Genomic DNA, 20002 nt, shown 5'->3' on the forward strand with positions numbered 1-20002 from the left:
TTAAAGGATCTGTGGGAATAAATATGGATTGACCTGCAGAAACCCAAAGTATGCAGTCTTTTGTGTTGACTCACTGTTTTCTGGGGGTGGGGGGAGGGAAAGAATCAAACTAAGCTCGGCCCAGGCTCCCATAAGGGTCTCAAGTAGAACCTTCACGCAACAAGGGATATGAAGCAGAGGACCCTAGAACACAAAATGTGTCAGAAGTCTGGCCATAGTACCCACGGTTATAAAGATGAAAGGTCGTCTTATCAAGGTATTTGCTGGTCATAACAATTTGGCTTTGCAAAGATACTGTACACATGACACAAGAAACCCAACTTTTGAGGAGTCTTTTTTATTAAGGTAAATCCAGCAAAATTCCTAACAGTGGGTAGGTGCAACCAGTCTGCTTATTTAAAACAAGTGTTTGTACTTAATTTAAAAACATGATTCATTTTTCTAAGTAAGTGGCAAAATAATAAACATTTGGGAAACAGATTTCCAGCTCTTAGGATTTCATGAAAATATTTTACCTTCTTATAAAAACAAACCCACAGAATCACTGGAATGTTTGACAGTTATTTTCTTTTGAGACCTCCCCACTTTAAGAAACCATACAACATATACAGGGTAAAATCAGGATCCAAAGTCCGTAAGCATGACTTACACAAAAAAAGGACACACTGGCTGAAGTCAAAAACTACCACCACTTATTCTTTCCAAGTACCATACTAACTAGAACAATCACAAATTCTTGAAACAATGATTATTTTGTTGTTGTAGATTTCTTTCCCAAGTAACCGAGATGAAGATGTTCCACAATTAAATTCATGCTAAAAAAACCTGCATTTATAAAATAGTTGATAAAAATATTCCTCTCTGTTAACAATACAGCATGGAGGTATGGAGACCGAACGATGGAAATAGAGGACATAGCTGATATTACTCGGACTTGGATTCTTTTTCGTCAGATGCTTCAGCTGCTGGCGTCTAGATGATAAAAGCAAAATAAAAAGTAGACATGAGCAAACATGAAACAAATAACAGTCTAATAAATACGTATTCATGTACACACAATTGTATCTTTAATAAAATGAACTCAGGCTTATGGTTGTTGTAATTATTATGGTGCTCCCACACCTAGCACATCTGAGAATTATGTTTAAGAGTAGTTGCAATCACCTGTTTTACTTAGTGTATTCACTACCTCTCACCCCACCATTTTCCACCCTCTATAAATTGACCCATGCGTGCCACCAGAATCTGACCTGTGTGTATTCTTGTATCCCGGTCAGTCAGTAATAAGCATGGGAAGTTTAATCAAGTATGACACATAGTAAGTAGGAAGTTGAGACAGGACAAGGGCCAGGTAAGCGTGATCTGTTTTGGAGGAATTTCTATCATAAGCCCTCTTTAATTTGTGCGGTTGAAGGTTTACTTCAGAATTAGACGGGAATTTCAGAAAGGTGGTATATAATTTAGAGAGCTAAAAATCCATCTCCTGGTTCACAGGAAAATCTTCACTTCGGGCAATAACGAAAACTACTTTAACAATGTCGGATGTTTAAGGAAGAATGTTCAGCGTTAATCTTTCAAATGAAAGTGCATATAAACAGTTCATAAAACTAAAGGGAGTGGTAGCAAAAATCTCCGTCTCTCGAGACCCCAGTAGGATGGCCCCGAAAGCAATGGACTGAGTCAGACTTAGACTTATAACCCCTAAAGAACGGGCAGGATGGGGGAAAAACAAATGAAAGAAGGCCACGGAAATGATTGTAATCAGCTCTTCTTGAAAATGAGGAACATTAACTGAAGATGGTAACGCATAAGCGCCCAAAGCTATTGCAGCTTACTAGCATACCAGCTATTATACTGCAGAATTTCCGCCAGAGGCACAATCCTAAAATGGTCTACAGACAAGTGTTTGAAATAATGGGAACTCTGAGATGGTCCACAGAGCTGTCCATGGTCAAAGCCAGTAGACAAAGAATTAGGGGTAAGGAGGGAGATATGTAAGCAAACTGAAGTGAAAACGTTTACTCCATCAGCAAATACAATCGTAAACAAATCTGCGTAAAGCCATCAGATTGTGTGAATACCAGAAACATAGCGGACATCTACTATGCCCATGTCAATGTAATGTACTGAAAAAGGCTATGGTGTGTCCTATAGCCACTGCACACATGAAAGCATGTAAAAGAGGAGAACACCAGTGTTCAATTAAATGTATGGATAGTTTAGTAGCTGCGATGAAGCATGGAACTGAACGTGTACAAGCCAAATACTCAACATACTCTAGGCCTATTAGCTTGGGATTCACTTTTAAACTTCAGTAAGAATCTTATCCACAATAAGCATCTCGATGCAACCCCTCAAAGCCAAGAGCTTAGCATGATTGAATGCGGCTTTCAATCAACATGCACAAATCTCTTCCTTCTGCACACAGAAATACGGTTTCACGATCATAACTAACATGCTTAGATTGTTTCCCCGTTTTGCAATCTCAGTAATACGTTTCTTGTTATGGGTCTGCACTAATTAAGAGTTCATGGTCCTGAGAAATGAATAGTCCTTATATTGGGACTGGAAAGAAAAGGACATAGATGTAAACTCTATAGATCAGCATTTTGCGATGGTCAGTGGGCATGATGGTTTTGAGAGGGCGCAGTGTTCAGATACGGCTTAAACTTGATGTTCATGCGCAGAGCTGAAGGAGTAGGGGTGTGAAGGTTAAAAACGGAATTACAACTTAAAGGACGGTTAATTATTCGCTTTACTGAAGGGGCTTTTTAACCAGTAAGAGTATTGTTTTGGATTCTGTGATTAAGAAGTTTTTCTGTTGGAGATGTAGTTGGGTGCATGGAAATGAAATTGTACATGCACAGCCTCACCCACAATCACTTACAGTTCCATTTTCTCGCTGTATGAATTGTAGACTCGTGGAGATCCAATGGAAGGGGAGCCGTTTGAAGGGGCTAACAGAAAGAGTCAACTGGTAATACTTCAGTCAGTAACTTTCATTCAACTCCCACTTCCTTTTTACTCTTCCCCAGAGTAGAGAGTATAAAGAACAAAAAAAAAAAAAAAAAAAAAAAAAAAAACCTCAGCGAACACGACAGAATGAATCATTCCTCAGTCTTAACGAGAGTGAGCATCAGCAACTGAAAAAATGTGATGTGTAGTGATTACAAGGCAGAGCTTTATATTTTAGAGCCAGGTGCATCAAGCATAGGTATAAATTAGCCCAGCAAAACTCCCTGGAAAGAATTCTCAAGACTGAATGAGATCAGTCTTCGACATTGGAAGCACTTTCTTGTACTTTTAGGTAAGGTAGAATTTAAAAAAATCCTTTGGCTGTACCGCAGAACAAAGTTACTCAAAATAAAGCTTTTGGATCATTAACGTATACATCGTGGGAGGCTCGTTTGTCTAAAAGGGAGTAAACAAATAAAATTAGATATATTTCCTAAAACTTGTTAAATTGGAAATGGATGTATGACACTGGCAGCCAACTTCGCGCAAAAAAAAAAAACAAAAAAAAAAAAAATCCTTTAGTGCTGAAGCATTCAACACAGAGTTCCTAATCAAATATTCCGTAATGAATAACAATTCTCCGGTGAAATTCTGTGGGGTCCATAACAGAAGAACATGCCGAAAGTAGACCAAAAGGGTAAAGAGAACCGATTCCCATATAGCTGGTTGAAGAACGTTATTATTTTGCTTCTGTGGGATCCCTTCGCAGATGCTGATCAAACAAAGAAAGTGAAAGATGAAGGCATTCTGAGAAGAGGGAATAAAGGGCGGAGTAGAACACTTTACTAAGGCCGAGAAGTGATCAGCAAATTGAATATGTTGGAACAAGGGGCTCAAACTAAAGGCGGAGAATGAATGCCAGAGTACTGGAGGAGGTGGGCAAACTTCTCATTTCGAAAGCACACTCGCAAATGGCAGTAAAAAGGATTTAAAGGAAGAAAAAAGGTCCGATATGCTTGTTAAAAGTACCCAGCATTTCTAAGTCGAGAGGAAAAAGGCTACCCATAGCCTAAAGCAGGAGTCTGTTTCAGGAGAGGGTGCAATACAAATATAGCTATAATCCGTATTCCTCTGGCTTTGTCTTAATTCAGCTTGGAAAAAGTGTCGACAGAAGCCATGCAAGTAGGTTTTTGTTATTCAGCCGCCCCCCCCAACTCCCACCCTCTTTGTTAAAACATTTTGGTTTGACTCCATTTGCATCAGCCTTCCGACAGTGGAGAATAAACTTTTGACCAGTACTGTGGCCAAGCTTCCCTAGTACCATAAACCATATCAAGGCGTAGTATCGGTCAATTTCCCTTGCATAGTAGGTGACATCAGGTACAAGGGGTTTAATCACAACTAAATAGATCCTCCCCCGCGTCACAAGAAGGGTATCGGTGCTCTAACCGGAGTAGAGAAGGGATGCAAGTGTCACCTGTGAACTGAATAAAAATCCTAGCATGTGTTGAAAGGGAAACCAAATGGACCCACTAGAATGCCAGCACACAACAGGCAAGTAAGTGTTTCCAATACAGATAATAAATGCTAAAGAAAGCTTCTCAAAACGAAGTATTAACGACAAAACTGGTGCAAGTGGCAACAACAAGCATTAACAAAGACAAAAGATTGCATCGTTGGAACATATTGGCTTCGCCAACATTTTTAGCAATGTGTTAGTGTATACATTGCATATTTTACTAAGCAAACATTAAATTTGTTAACATTTGAAAAAAACACTGCTTTAGTGCAAATCTGCATTGTAACTGGTACTTGCTGATTACTGGCAAAGCCGAGAGGTCTCAGTTCTAAAAGGCTGAGCTACTGCGTTTTCGAATGCCTATAATGCACGTGTGCCAAGACACATTTAGGTGTTCTGGTTGTCTGTTAATTTGGACAACAGTTCCTTGTAACCAAAGGAGACGGGCAGTAATTCAAAAGCGGGTTAGGAGCAACATACTAGGTGACGAACGCAGACCATTTCTAATAAAGGTCCAAGAAAAAAAAAAAAAAAAAAAAAAAAAAGTTTAGCACAAGACAGACCCGCTCTCAAGTCAGACATGGTCACAATACAGACGTTCATAACATTAGCCTGCTTGCTTTCTTATCAAGTTCTAAAACATTTGAAGTAATCACAAAATACCAACACTGGCACATTGAGAACAGGTGACCAGAAAATGGAAGCGCCTAGATAACCTAGAAAAGAAGTCTACTGTACATTTTCCCAGTTTATATAAAATTATGGCGGACAAAATCTACATCTAGAAACGGCATAGCTCACAAAAGCAGACCTTTTCTCGTATTGGAACAATTTACAGTTTAAGCAATTTAATATTAAATGCATACTTTTTTTTTTTTATAGAAAAGGCACAATCAAAAAAATGACAGGGAGGGCACTTTAAAATCTTTGTCCATACACAAACACAATGTTTTACAACACTAATCGTGTGTGTAAGGTCCTCTTCTACCCTTAACAGTTCATGTAATTTTGTCATTACTAGCTGATAGCTTGCAATGTATATCACACTGAGCTTTTAAGAACTTAAGTGTTGATCATACATGCATTTGAGTGATCTTGGTTAGTTTATCAGCTAGAATGTGGATTCCTGTTATACAAACAGACATGGATGACAATTATCCATATTTACATAGACCATTCTATTCTTATAACAGGAATCCTCACACAGAACTGTATTGCTACAGTTAATGGTACCTCATTAGTTTTGGTATCACCGTTTTCAGAGTGGTTTTCTTCCTTGGCGTCATCTTGCTTATTTTCGTCCTTGCCTTTGGCTCCCTTTTTTCCTTTTGCTGGTTTCTTGTCCTCCTTTTTATCGTTTGGCGCCTTCTGTTAAACAACAAGTTGCCAATACAAGCATAAATACACAAGAAAGCTCGGAGTGTAAAACGGTTTAAAATGTAAACTACGCTGGACATTTCACGTAGGTCCCACCTGGTTCCATCCAAAAACCAAAACCTTATCACAGGAGTCTTGTCTACGCGCACCTTGATATGCTTGCTTACCACCCACACGTCAGATACTCCTGGAGCAAGTGAAATAAGGTGGGCGAATTAACACACCATCTATCTCCTCTGTCAGTGAGTATCTGTGGCACACAATATTTGTTCTATACAAAAGAGTAGACTGAAAAGAAAATACTGCAATGTCTTACACCTTCTATAGGTCAGTTTATTTGACAATAAATGAATATGTGCAAAATGTCAGAATAGTCGCAAAAACCTGCACTTAAAATCAATTGGATATGCTAATAACCCATTATAATTCATATGTTGATTCGAGATGCAAAATGGCTAGATCCACAGGCAAAAAAGGTGTACATTTACTTTCATGTGACGCAGGTAGTTCACAAAACACAGTCACAACATGCAAGTCCACTGTGGCTGCTTTGGTATCCAGGAGAATAATCACAGCACAAAAACAGTTTATCCCTTTTGCAGAGACATACTACTCTTTATTTACTCCATGCTACTCAAGTAGTTGAGGGCCAAGGCTGAATGTGCAAACAAACGTCTGAAAAGGGAATTTCAGAAGAATATCTGAGAATGACACCCATGGAAATCAGGAAAGGTGATTTATTTTGACTCGGAAAGTGGACCGCATCAGATACACTAATACGGCCTTTCTGGTAAAATGATTCCTTTGTCACAAACTGGGCAAATTGAAGTAGTCTACAGGCGATGGCTGAAAGCTGATTAACAGCATCGGAAGGCTAGGCATGTCTCGCTGCAAACAAAATAAATTAAAAGCTTGAGAAGTTGTCATTTATGATGAAAACGGATTTTCTTTATATTTACCTTTGCCGCTGCTTTTTTTGCCTTTGGTTCCGGTTTAGGTGGAGCAGGTTTCTACGGGACAAACCAGAAAATTAAGATTGAAAGCAGACGCGTAATATGTAACACGTAATATACGGACAAAGGTTACCCTCACGACTCATGTTTGTCTTCGTGCCCAAATCAAGAGGCCTAGCCCCACTGTTATAATCTACTATAGTAATTTCTGCAAGCAGTTCCCATGTGTGCAACACGTCTGGACAAATCACCACCACCACCTATTAAAGCTCTTTTGGTGTCCGTGGCAGAGTACAACTTTAGGATCCCTGCATGCACACACGAAAGCGTACAGTATCGACTGTCGCCACGGTACCTAACAGGACAGCAAAATCAAGCCAAAGGCAGAACCCTCTGTTTGCTCAAATTTGCAGATAAACCCCCATGTGTCCAGCTCATTTTCAACTAGTACATGTATAGAAAAAGCACAAAAATATGCAATCCAACAAAGGAATTTCGACTAAGTACAACACAATTACATTAGACACCTGAAATTTCAAATGTCAGAAGTAGGAGTGCTAGTAAAAGTTAGAAATAAAGGTTTATGAATAGGTACTTACAGCTGACAACCTGGCCGACCTCCTCTTGGGCTGCAAAGATCAAAACACGGGTCAATATATAATATAAATCTTTTAACCGTGCATTATGAATAATTATCGACTTTTTTTTCAAGAAATAAGCCAATCATGTTTCAGTGACCCATCACTTGGATTTTGCTTCCCGCAAGTGACCCAGTTTTGGTTTTGTATGTACATAAGCTTTTGTGACCTGATTTTTAAGTGTGGGTTTTTGGCCAGCTTCAGTGCAATCAGAGTATCTAACTCCACTTCAGTGAAAAAAATGTTTTTTTACAAAAATAATAATAATAAAAACATTATATATATATATATATATATATATATATATATATATATAAATAAATATAAAATAATACATCTCTAAATAAGGTCAGTGCGTGGTTTCAAAAATTCCTATCCCAGTCTAAACAGGTATACAAATAAACTACAGTCTGCCATTTCCTACAATAAGTAACAGTTATTGACAAAGCCAACAGGTTTTGTCTAAACAAGAGCTATTAGCTTTAGCAATGTGCTTTTGCCATGCTGTACACCAGTGTGGCTCCTGTTCAGCATGGCTAAATGTTTGTGCCCTGGAGCGTCAGAGGAGTGGGGCAGTAGAGTGGATGTGTTTGAATGGAGTGGAGTAGGAGGATTAGTGTCCTGGAGTAAGGTTCAATGGCATATAGTCTCGTGGAGTGGGGTGGAATACGGTGGAGTGGATTGAGGTAGTGGGGTGGAGTGGATTGGAATAGAGTGGTGGACTGAAATAGAGTACATGGGCTGGAAAATAGTGTTGTGGGGTGGATTGGGGTAGCCTGATTTGAGTGTGGTGGACTAGAGAAAGCTGATTGGGGTGGACAGGGATGGATACTGATGCGTATTGCACTGAGGTGGGGTGGATGAATTGGCGTGGGGTGAACAGGACTGCAGTGGGGTGGACTAGATTGAAGTGGGGTAGATTAAGGTGGTCTGGAGTGGGGTGAATCTGATTCGAGTAGGGTGGATTAATGAGGACTGAACTGGACTGAGTGGGGTGGAATAAAGTGGATTGTATTGGAGTGAGTGGATTGGGCAGCTGTGGATTTGACCGAGTGGAGTAGGGTGGGATCAGACTGGGTTGACTGGCGGGGAAGAGATCAGATTGGAGTGTGGTGTGGTGTATTGAGAGGAGTAGATTGGACTATTTGTGTGGGGTGAATTGGGATGGAGTGGGTTTGACTGGGGGAAGGTGGACTGGAGTTGGGCAGACTGTTTTGGATTATAGTGGGGCAGGTTAAAGCGCAGCAGAATGTTTTGGATTGAAGGGAGGGTGTGATTGGAGTAGGGCAGAGTAGACTGGTGTGGGTTGGGAAGATAGAAGTGGGGTGGGCTGGACTGGGGTGGATAGACACGCACTGCACGATTCTGTGTTAAAGCACAATTTCAGAGATTGCACACAAAGAAACACTGCTCTTTGCCATATTTTAAACGGGTTGTCATCTTTTGGGAAGAGCGCTCGCGAGCAAAAACAAGAAAAACATGAGTGGAAAGTGAGAAATGACTACTTGGCAAAATAAATAAGTCAGTATTAAAAAATAAAAAACTTTGCAATCTTGTTTTTCCTGCTGGGCACGTTTTTGGCAGTCACAAGCCTTATGTATGCAGGACGCTAGAAGTTAAATAATGTCAAGCTGACAACAAACAAAACAACACTGTAGAATGCCAATCGTTGGCGATTGCTAGCTCTGCAAGGCTGGGTAAAGTGAACTGTTTCCCCCCTACACTGGCAGTCCCTTCTATGCACCCACTTGCTCTTGTAATTAATCTACAGATTGCACCTCCTGGCGATCCTCTGCTATCAACTAGGTATAAGGCAAGTACTATATATATATATATATATATATATATATATATATGTAAATAAAATTAAAAAAAAAAAAAAAAAAAAACACTACCACATTCTACCACAGGTTGCTTTTCGCGGGGAAAAAAAGTCACTGCAATTTCATTGCTATTGTTGGTTACATATCTGGAATATTTCAAGTTTGGGTGCATTTCGATATATGTGCATCTGTACACAACATGCTCCATAATTGCTGCATGAATGCCAATTTTGGAGAAAAAAAAAAAAGAAAGGAGGGAGGGAGGGGAACCGGCTACCCCGAGACAAACTTGTCTCTGAAATGTACTATCCAGGTCCACACCCACCCACTTCAGCATAGGCATTATTCGTACACCAGAAACCTAAGTGTGAGAAACATTAAAGTACGTGTGTAATGTGAAAACAGCATGCAAACAAACCAGTATGAAAAAAAGACACAAAAGGTGTGCAAGACAGAAGAGTGCTTTCTTAACTCACCTCGTCCTTGGCTTCACCTTCAGAGGCAGCCTAAATAAAAAATAAACATAAAAGTGACATTGTAGAAAGCATTACAAAATTCTCAAAGAAGTATGTCGGCGAAAATATGTTCGACTAGGAGCAACAACTCAATACGTTCGCAATATATTGCAGCTACAGAATGTCTACGCTCTGAGAAAAGCAACTGGCTACCTGTAATCTCGCAGCCTACCCTTCAACGTATTTGACCCTAGGGCGTTTCACATAGAACTAAACAGGAGAGAATTTTGCACTGGAGGACTACGAATAAGAGTAACACATTTCGAAAATAAAAATACTGTCCATTTATTGTGTAAAAGTCTGATAAGGGACGTGATACTAAACACAATCGAATGTGTTCCTTAAAAATATGACTTTTCTGTCGTTGTTTACGGTAATTAGTCATAGATCATTAACACTTCTAGAACACATTTAAATGTGATTTTTATTTACATTTGTTGTGTGGAGTATGTGCAGATAACTGGCGATCTAAACCGTTGAAATGCACAACGACCCTGACCCCAAATTAACAGCAAAACAGCTTGGGCACTCTGAAATCGACCCACTGCATTTTAAAAAACCAAGACAGCTTAATAGCGTTTCAATACCACAAAATGTTTTTTCCGCCATTCGCGCTAGAAGAATACATGCTAACGACAGTACTGGTTGTTTTAAATATAAAAACAGAAAAATAACTACGAGCTGTGCATAGAACAACTTTATTCATGGCGGGGGAACGACTACAGTTCCCGCAATGCATTGCTCGCTTTCGCTCTTCCTGGTTACGCTGTGAACGCATGACGTAACTAGGCTACCATTCAAACTATTCCCGCCAGGTAGCGCATCAAAAAGAATGTCGCGAAAGAAACAATGGCGGATTCAGTTAGATGGTTAATCCCTTCAGCCGCTGTAAACTAACAAAGCCATCGCTAGCGATTGGTACGTATTGCAATGCAGTCTGCAAGGTGACGAACAGTATTCGATTCGTAACAGTTGACTATTCGAATACGAGTGACTCGTTTCTTGGCCCACTTATGTCTCATGCCAACAAGAGTGGGCGCGAGTCTTTCCCGGCGTGCGCTGCGTTGACTCGCACGTAGTTATCGCTTAACCCGCAGGGAGTGGTGTGGCTGGAATGAGAAGGGGCGGGAGACGGCGGCAGCCGCCCCGGGGCTCGCCAGATGCTAATTTTGGCTCCTTATCCTGCGCCCTCTAACGGCCCAACCCGTAACTGCGCAATCTGGGAAGATTAAGCGGGTAGGCTAACCGAACAAAGACAAACAAGAAGACCCCTTCTATCTTAACTTTGGTCATCGTAAAAACGCTGCGTTTAGTCAAAACGGAAGTATTGATTAGAGCTTCGAGTAAAACTAAAAAGAGACTAGCCATATATAAACGATTAATATTTTGATGCACGATTTATATTTTTGGCGGCTGCCTATTATAGCTGCGGCTACACAAGGAGCCCGTTAAGCTTTTCTGAGCAATCATGTATATATCCGAATATATCTGCCAACTAAATATTTTTTTATGTTTAGTCTTATGCAGCGCATGTCCCTAGCAGACTGCGCGCTGCCCTTTTTCATGGAAGGATGCAGACGCCACGGCACTCACCTTTCGCTTGGGCATGTTTGCAGGCGGCTGAAATCTCTTTCGAAGTCAGAAGGAAGAAAGGCTGCAGTGAAACGGACTGCAGCGAAGAGTTTAATTTCGGTAGAACTGTTAAAAGACCTTTATTGCAAACAGTAAAATACACCAGCACGCAACCAAACTACATGAATGGGCAGCGCAAAGCGGGGCCAATCTTAAGGGATTGGCGTCCCCTATACCCAATCGGCTATTAGTAGGGTTGAGAGGGGCGGAGTACTTAGGTGATGAAATTGTATTCGCCCAATGGGGTGGTTAAAAGGGCTGGTCCTGCCTTAGCGCCAGGCGTCACTAGTAGGAAATGTAGGCGGGTTAATGCCACTTTTTTCCTACTCTTTCGTCCTCCTCTGCGGCCGAAAGAAGATGGAATTGGACTACATAGATACTGAAGAGGGACACCCTTATAAGCTGCCGAGGAACCGCTACCGGCTGTACGCAAGCGCGGCGGCCATTTCAGATCGGAATATTTATTTTTTCTATTGAAAGTTCTGCATCGTTATGGTATAAATAAAGAGGTGGTTTCGAAATTTTACATAGAAACAAACAATCTTTATGTAATCAATGCACGCATTTTGAAACCAATGTCTTTAAATGTATGTGCAGCAGAACGTTTGGTACAATTCGTTGTATATCATTTTTCTTTTCACGTCCCCTATCCTAGCTTGCCAAGATGGCCATTACTCGGGCGTACGCATTGTGTCCACTTTTTGGGACCTACGACCCCGGGCTAGGATATAGAAATATAGCCTTGTTTCAATGTGTGATTTAGGTGGAAGACACGCGGAGCCCACGAATGGATCTTTCGTTTTAATTCTACACATTTTAAATTCGCGTGGTAAGAAATTTCCCTTTTGTGTTAACGCTAATAAAAATATATTCACATTTACACATAGGTGCAAGTCAGCCTGCAGTAGAGCTCGTTCGATCGCACAAATAAAATGAATGAATGAAACCAAATTGTTTTAATCCAAGATGGCACCTTCAACCCAACCTCATAATTCCTCAGCGGAGCTAAATAACAATATATTTCTAAACCGCGGATTTATGCACCCAACCACGCGCCTAAATCACGTACGTTCACTTAACTGTTAACACAAAAGAATAAGACAATAGCCTCATATAGTGCGGAATTTGACAGAACGTTCTTCCAAGATAAAGTCTATTTTAGGTTCAAATGAAGGCGAAGTTGCCTTGACTTGCCACCAATTTGCTATCAACCGCAATATCATACAATAAACGAAGGAAGCAGTCTTGATAAAGTGATTTCGATGTGCTGTCACGGGCAAACCCCCTTTGGAGTCAGACACGCACAGCTAAGCGTTGGTAGCAGAACAATTCGTAATGTGCGTGGTTTTTATCGCCAAATGAACAGTCGGTCATCTGATTTACCTAACCTACACAAGGAGGTTTAAAATCTTGTCCGTTTTATAGCTTAGACTGGTTGCGACAAAGCTGCCATTCCTGAGCGTAGCCGCGCGGGGGCGTCACGTGACCCGTCCTCCTCAAGCGCGCGGAGCTGCCTGCAGCCAAAATCTCCTGTGCAACAACTAGCGTGGCCCGCTTCTCAGAGAGGGCGTGGTCAACGTTTGGCGCTCCATTTTATCATTTATACTCCATTTTATGATGGCTGTGCGAGGGGACGGGGCACAGAGTTGTCTGTGGTGCACTTTGCAAAAAATGGTGACGCCAGTATTCTCCTTATCCGTACATACAACAATAAGACGAAACACGCATTGGCAAAACCACTAGGTTTCGCCTTTACAAGAGCTATTCGCTTTGGCACTGTGATTTGCCATGTTGTACACCAGTGAGACTGTCGTTCAGGGTGGCTAAAAGTTATTGGTGTGGAGAAGAGTGTTGTAAAGTGGAGTAGGAGGAGAGTTCTGTGGCAGAGAGTATCTTAAAGTGCTGTGGAATAGGGTGGAGAGAGTTGGAGTAGATTGAGGTGGTAAATCTGAGTGGATTGAGATAGTAGGTTGAATTTGACTAGAATAGGGTGGATTGAAATGGGGTGAGGTGTGTAGGGTGGGTTATATTAGATTGGGAAAGGTGGTTTGGGTTGGAGTGATATGGGTGGGGTAGGATGGAGTACCTTACAGTACAGAGCAATTTGAATCACTGACAATAATGGACTTTGTACAGACAGTAGGTTACTGTGATGGCTGTGGGTGTCAGATACGCCAATAAACCAGATTCGGATGAGAGATTGCTGATCCCCCCCCCCCCCCCCCCCAAAAAAAAAAAATGCTTACATTTAGGCTTCAGATCTGTTTCAACGAAAATCAACAGGGAAAATAAATCCACCATTCTCTTTTTTTCCTCCAGCCTTCCATTTTCCTGTTTTGAAACGTTGGCATGTGTGGGTTGCTGGTGAAGTCTATGTCTACCACACTCACAAAATGATTGCCAACATATAGATTTTGAGCTCAGTGTTCAGCACTTCATGGGATAGTGTGGGCAGGTGATGGGGTTGAGCTGTTTTTCTCTGGACATATCCATATTTCATCCCATGGAAAACGTAGCATGGAAGGTGACCCAGGACCAACAACGTTTCACATTTTGTTTGCTGGAACATCAGCACATATTGTTTCTGACAGTTCTGTCACAAGTGTGAGAAAACAGGGCTGATTGCAGAGGCCCCCTAACTTTTTGCCCCTATTTTCCACTTTTGGCTGGTGTTTTCCTGACTCTGATGATGCCCTGGGTACTGCTAACCAGTCCCAGGGCCTGTGCTCTGTGTAAAATCAATATGCAAATTAGGCTAATTATAATTGGCCAAGTCAACCTACCTATAAGTCCCTAGTATATGGTAGGGCCTGTAGGTTTAGGGACCACAGCATAGGTAGTGCACCCATAGGTGCACTGCTGAGGTGCCCAGTGTCATTTTAAAGGCAGGCCTGCCTTGCTGGCTGCTTTTAAATTGAAGTTATATGCAAATTCGACTTTAGAATTAAAAGTAGTTCCAAAGTCTTAAACTACCTTATTTTTACATATAATTCTCCCCTAAGGTGTGCCCTATGTGCCCCTAGGGCTGGGCGCCATGTAACTATAAGCAGGGACCTTATAAACATAGTTTTATAAGCCCTGGTGAGGTAAAAAAAGACACATTCGTTTTTCCCTCATTGTGGTGAATGGCCTTCATAGGCTAGAATGGGGAGACTTTATTTTAATTTTAAAAGTCCCCTTAAGTAATGGATACCAAGAGTTTGGTATCAAATTAATTGTTATAATAAATCCCACAACTTCCAGTTATTGGATTTAATATAACTTGTTCAGGTAAATAGTTTTAAACTTTACCTCAAAAGTTGCCAATTTCAGCCCTGCATTGTTTTTGCTGCTGTGCTCTGATTGGCCAGCCTCTGGCAGCCTGGCCAGGCTGCCTTGATGAGGTGTGAAGTGGCCTGGCTTCACGCAAAGAGATGTGACTGCGGGAGGGAATCTCCCCTCAGCAGATGGTGAGGAAGGAAGGGGGAGGGCTGCCAAACTGGTCTTCAAAGGCAGAGAAGGACATTTGGAGCACCCCAGCAACACCCCCACATCCTGCAACCCCAGACAACTAGGTGCCCCCTTGATTAGAGTAGGAGAGGGCAGGAGAGGAGTGTGTTTATGATTTTTAGCCACACCAGTGGGTGGGCTCAGCCACATGTAACCTCCAAAAATCAGATTCAGCCATTATGGATTTTTGAAGAATGTTGCCTCCTGGGATTAATTTTTGCCACACTTCCCAGGAAGTGGTCATCACAGGCGGAAGGACCCTGCACCTGATTGGAGAATCAGGACCCCCCTGTTTTTCACCCAGGAGCAAGAATAAAACTGTCAGACCTGCACCCACACCTCAGATCCCCATCAGATTCCAACAAGGAAGAACCAAAGAAGAAGGACTGCCCTGCTGGACCCCTGGCCTGCACCTGGAACCTGCACTCAGAAGGACTGCACCAGCTGCACACTTGGGCTTCGCCACAAGAAGGACTTTGCCTGGCTTCAACTGGTTCAAGGAGGGACTCCGTGTTTGCTACAGGTGAAAAATTGCTAACCAGAGTCCCCTGTACCAGCTCCTGAAGAAATCAACCAGCTGGCCACTGCCCAGTGGCCAAAAGGGAGTTTGCGCCAGGTGCATTCTGGGAGTTGTAGTCCACCCCCCCCCCCCCACCCCAAGGATCATCTCAGAACTTCTGGACCCTTGGGGTGAGCTGTGGACCCCAAAATAACCTTAAGAGAACATCTGGGAGAAGACCCAGAAGTTTGGAGAACTTTTGAAAAAAAGCTCCATAGAGGGACCGACCCACAGCGGCAACTCTAGCCGGCTTGCCTCAACCGCGACCCAGCCTGATTTGCAGGTTCGTCCCAGTGAAGAAAATCTCCAAAAAAGAGACTAAATCCGAAGGTAAAAAGTTGACCGGGACCGCCCAGCCAGCGTATCCGAGGAGGGCTCCAGGGACGTCAGATCAAGATCCAGGTTTGCCCCGGTCGAATGATTTTCACCTCGAAAAAATGACTACGTCTGAAGGTAAAAATCTCCACCGAGGGCTCCCGCGACGCGTATCCGGAGAAGAGTTCCAGGACGTCGGATTGGACTGGCAGGCTCCTCCCGCTGAAGAAAATCTTCAGAAAAAAGACTAAGCCCGAAGGTAAACTTTTGACAGAGGCCTCCCGCGAGCTGTAGCCGAGCAGGGCTCCATCGCGGTCGGCCTTAAACATTGACTTTGCCCCGGTCGAGGTGCAACCAGATGACCCGATTGGCGCTTTTTGTTTCTAGGCGCTAAAAAAACAACAATTCTTTACAAATTCACATCTCTGGTTCCCCTTATCCGATTTTATTCGTTTTTGTGTCATTTTAAAGGTAAAAATATAATCTATTTTTATAAATTGGTTTTGGATTTTTAAACTGTTTCCTGTGTTTTTATTTTAATTACTGTTTTGTGATATTTGAATGCTTTACACTCTGTCTCCTAAGTTAAGCCTTGTCACTCGTTGCCAAGCTACCAAGGGTTGAGCTGGGTTTAATTTACTGAGACCTAACTGGACCTAAGTGGAGGTTAGTGGCCTATTGCTAAGTGTAGGTACCTACCTGCCCTAACCAATAACCCATTTTCCAACATTTTTGGTGCGCAGTGGTGGGATCCTGTACTTGTGTTCAGTATCACATTACAGTTTTAAGTAAAACAAATGACAAATCCTTTCAATTTTCCTAGTGCAAAAATTGTTTTTAATTTGGATTAATTTCAATTATTGAATTTTTGTGATTTTTCTAAATTCTTGTTTCCAATTTTTGCAAAACGTTTTTGTTGACACAAAACTAGGGAACCATGGATCTTGATCTGGCTAGCCTGCCCACACTGACAGTAGTCCAGCTTAGGGGTTTGTGTACTGAAAGAGGGTTGCCTGCAACCTCTGACCTCAGGAAGCATGACCTGATCAAATCTCTGACAGCATGGGCGGAGGCCCAAGAGGTAGACTCAGAGGAAGCTCCAGAGGAGGAAGATGTGTGGGAGGATGTTAGCTCTAACCACTCAGGGGAGGGAGGGCACCTGAGCCTAAGTGAGGAGGAGGAAGACCAGTCCTCCCTACACACAGTCACTAGGGTCATAACCAAAACTAGTTGGGGGAAGGGGGTCCCTTCAGGAGGAGAGAACCTGTCCCTCAGGGAAAGAGAGCTGGAGGCCCAGCTAGCATTTATATCTTTGGAAGCCAAGAAGCTGGCCATAGAAGAAGAAAAGTGGGCAAGGGAAGAGAAAAGAGATGGTGGCAGCAACGGAGAAGCTGAGGTGTCCATGGGTGTTTTTTTTTGCCCCAGATTACCCAAGGGGGTGGTTCCTGATTATGTAGAGGGGGATGACATAGACAAGTGGTTGGAGGCCTTTGAGAGGGCACTCCAAATGAGAAGGGTTAGGCCTCAATACTGGGGCTCAGTTTTATGGGAGTTGGTCCCCAACTCAGGGAGGGATAGGCTTCTGACCTTAAGGGGGGGGAGGGAGGCAGATTCATACCCTAGTATGAAGAGGTGCTTAACCAAGAAGTTTGGTCTGACCCCAGAGCAGTATAGGATGAAGTTCAGGGACACCCAGAAGGTCAATACCCAGTCTTGGGTTGACTTTGTGGACACCTCACTTAAGGCACTAGAGGGCTGGATTCATGGCAACCAAGTAAATACTTATGAGGGGTTATACAATCTGATCATGAGAGAGCACATCTTGACCAATTGTATCCAAGAGAGGTTACGCCAGCATCTAGTGGACTCTAAGCTGACCAACCCTAGAGAGCTAGGGGAGGCAGCTGATGAGTGGTTGAGAACCAGGGTGGTTGTCAAGTCCCATGGGGGAGACTCCATGAAGGGGGGGGGGGGTCAGGTCCCGAAAAACTTAAGGAGGGAGGTGGTAAGCCCACCACAGAGACTCCCTCTGTACCCCAGAACTCTAAGAAGGAGGAGAGTAAATCCCACTCTGATAAGCAGAGACAGGGAGACCCAGGGTTAAAAAAGCTCCTGGGCAGTAAGGCTTGCTTTGACTGTCAGCAGACAGGTCACTTCAGAGGAGATGCAGCCTGTCCAAAGAAGGTGGTTAGCACTGGGCTGTCCCGTGTAGCCATGGAGGAGGACTCCTCAGACAATGAAGTCCTCCTAGCATTGAGCTGGGAGACAGGACCAGATGGTAAGCTGGTGATCCCTGAGGGTGGGAGTATACACTTTCACCCCATTCAGGTGAATGGGATCCCTACCACTGGCCTGAGAGACACCTGTGCCACTCACACTATAGTGAGTGACCGGTTAGTGACCCCAGACATGTATGTCCCAGGAGAGACCAGGAAAGTCAGGGTAGCCACAGGGGAGGTCACCTTCAAACCTGTAGCCATAGTGCCCCTAGAGAGGGAGGGTATCCTCAACTGGTTTAGGGTGATAATCAGTGCTGACCTCCCCCTAGATTGTATCCTGGGCAATGACCTCCCAGAGGTGAGTCTGGTCCCAGATGGGGCAGTCGCCCAGGGCGCCCCCCCAACCCAATGTCCTGGGGAGTCAGTCTCTACAGTTAGGAGACAGGCGTCCCCCCAGAAAAGGAAAGAAGAAAAGGAAGGGTGGGCCACTCTTAAAGAGAGTTCCAGGGAGCCCAAAGGCCTTTTGCCCCAGTAGGGGGGGGGGAGCCCAGAGTTGGCCCTGGTGAGGCCTCACCTGACCCCAAGGAAGTCCTGAGTAGTCGGGCAGCTGTCCAGATGCAGGGTGTTGCCCCTTCACTGACAGAAGGGAGAGTGGAAGGAGAATGTCTGCCACAGGAGGTGGTAGCTCCCCACTCTAGACAGCAAGAGGGGTGCCAGGACCCCACACTTGCCCCTAAAGCAGCTCAGCCACCTGTCAGTGGAGAGCTTAGGGTGTGGTTCTGGGTACTGACAGCTGTCAGTAGCCTCTGCTGGGTGCTAGCCTTCCTGGCAGCACTGTACTTGGCCTGGGAGGCAGACCCCAGGGCCAAAAGCAAAGTAGGCCCCCTGACCCTGTTGGTCATGGTGGGGTTGCTCAAGTGTTGGGTGACCTCTTTGGGTAAGCTAGGTGTTGCCCTAGCAAAGTTAGGAGTAGGGAGGTGGGCACCTCACTACCCAAGTTGGCAGAGAGAGAGGAGGAAGACCCCCCTAGAGGGAAGTTTCAGTTTGAGATGGGTCCTTTCACTGTTGGGATGGATTCACTACTGTAGGAGGCTGGACTGGCTTGTAGTGAGTACCTAGGGGTACTTGCACCTTGCACCAGGCCCAGTTATCCCTTATTAGTGTATAGGGTGTCTAGCAGCATAGGCTGATAGATAATGGTAGCTTAGCAGAGCAGCTTAGGCTGAACTAGGAGACGAGTGAAGCTCCTACAGTACCACTAGTGTCATATGCACAATATCATAAGAAAACACAATACACAGATATACTAAAAATAAAGGTACTTTATTTTTATGACAATATGCCAAAAGTATCTCAGTGAGTACCCTCAGTATGAGGATAGCAAATATACACAAGATATATGTACACAATACCAAAATATGCAGTAATAGTATTAGAAAACAGTGCAAACAAAGTATAGTTACAATAGGATGCAATGGAGACACATAGGGATAGGGGCAACACAAACCATATACTCCAAAAGTGGAATGCGAACCACGAATGGACCCCAAACCTATGTGACCTTGTAGAGGGTCGCTGGGACTATTAGAAAATAGTAAGGGTTAGAAAAATAGCCCACCCCAAGACCCTGAAAAGTGAGTGCAAAGTGCACTAAAGTTCCCCAAAGGACATAGAAGTCGTGATAGGGGAATTCTGCAGGAAAGACACAAACCAACAATGCAACAACGATGGATTTCCAGTCGAGGGTACCTGTGGAACAAGGGGACCAAGTCCAAAAGTCACAAGCAAGTCGGAGATGGGCAGATGCCCAGGAAATGCCAGCTGTGGGTGCAAAGGAGCTGCTACTGAACAGTAGAAGCGTAGGTTTCTGCAAGAACGACAAGGGCTAGAGACTTCCTCTTTGGAGGACGGATCCCTCGCGCCGTGGAGAGTCGTGCAGAAGTGTTTTCCCGCCGAAAGACCGTCAACAAGCCTTGCTAGCTGCAAATCGTGCGGTTAGTGTTTTTGG

General features: G+C 43.4%; 1 protein-coding gene across 2 annotated transcripts; it reads right to left on the reverse strand.

Moving 5' to 3' along the window:
* Positions 1-321: 321 nt before the first annotated feature.
* On the reverse strand, positions 322-12955 carry LOC138264953 (non-histone chromosomal protein HMG-14A-like). 2 transcript variants are annotated; one of them, XM_069212581.1, is made up of 6 exons: positions 11374-12955; positions 9742-9771; positions 7404-7433; positions 6811-6861; positions 5708-5842; positions 322-972 (listed from the first exon to the last, which is right to left on the reverse strand). In XM_069212581.1, the coding sequence occupies exons 1-6, from the start codon at positions 11386-11388 to the stop codon at positions 925-927; spliced, it is 309 nt and encodes a 102-aa protein (XP_069068682.1). In that variant the 5' UTR covers positions 11389-12955; the 3' UTR covers positions 322-924. The 2 variants fall into 2 exon arrangements, with proteins under 2 accessions (XP_069068682.1, XP_069068683.1); XM_069212582.1 differs by having other exon boundaries at positions 5728-5842; positions 11374-11784.
* Between the last annotated feature and the right edge of the window lie 7047 nt (positions 12956-20002).

The sequence above is a fragment of the Pleurodeles waltl genome, chromosome 2_1 (assembly GCF_031143425.1).
Source record: "Pleurodeles waltl isolate 20211129_DDA chromosome 2_1, aPleWal1.hap1.20221129, whole genome shotgun sequence".
NCBI lineage: Eukaryota > Metazoa > Chordata > Amphibia > Caudata > Salamandridae > Pleurodeles > Pleurodeles waltl.

Bases quoted from the DNA above. Each gene is read 5' to 3' on its own strand.
- LOC138264953 (XM_069212581.1), bottom strand. The intron at 7,434-9,741 runs GTGAGTTAAGAA...TGATCTTTGCAG, and splicing joins AAGGTGAAGCCAAGGACGAG to CCCAAGAGGAGGTCGGCCAG. The intron at 5,843-6,810 runs GTAAATATAAAG...GTTGTTTAACAG, and splicing joins CAAAAAAAGCAGCGGCAAAG to AAGGCGCCAAACGATAAAAA.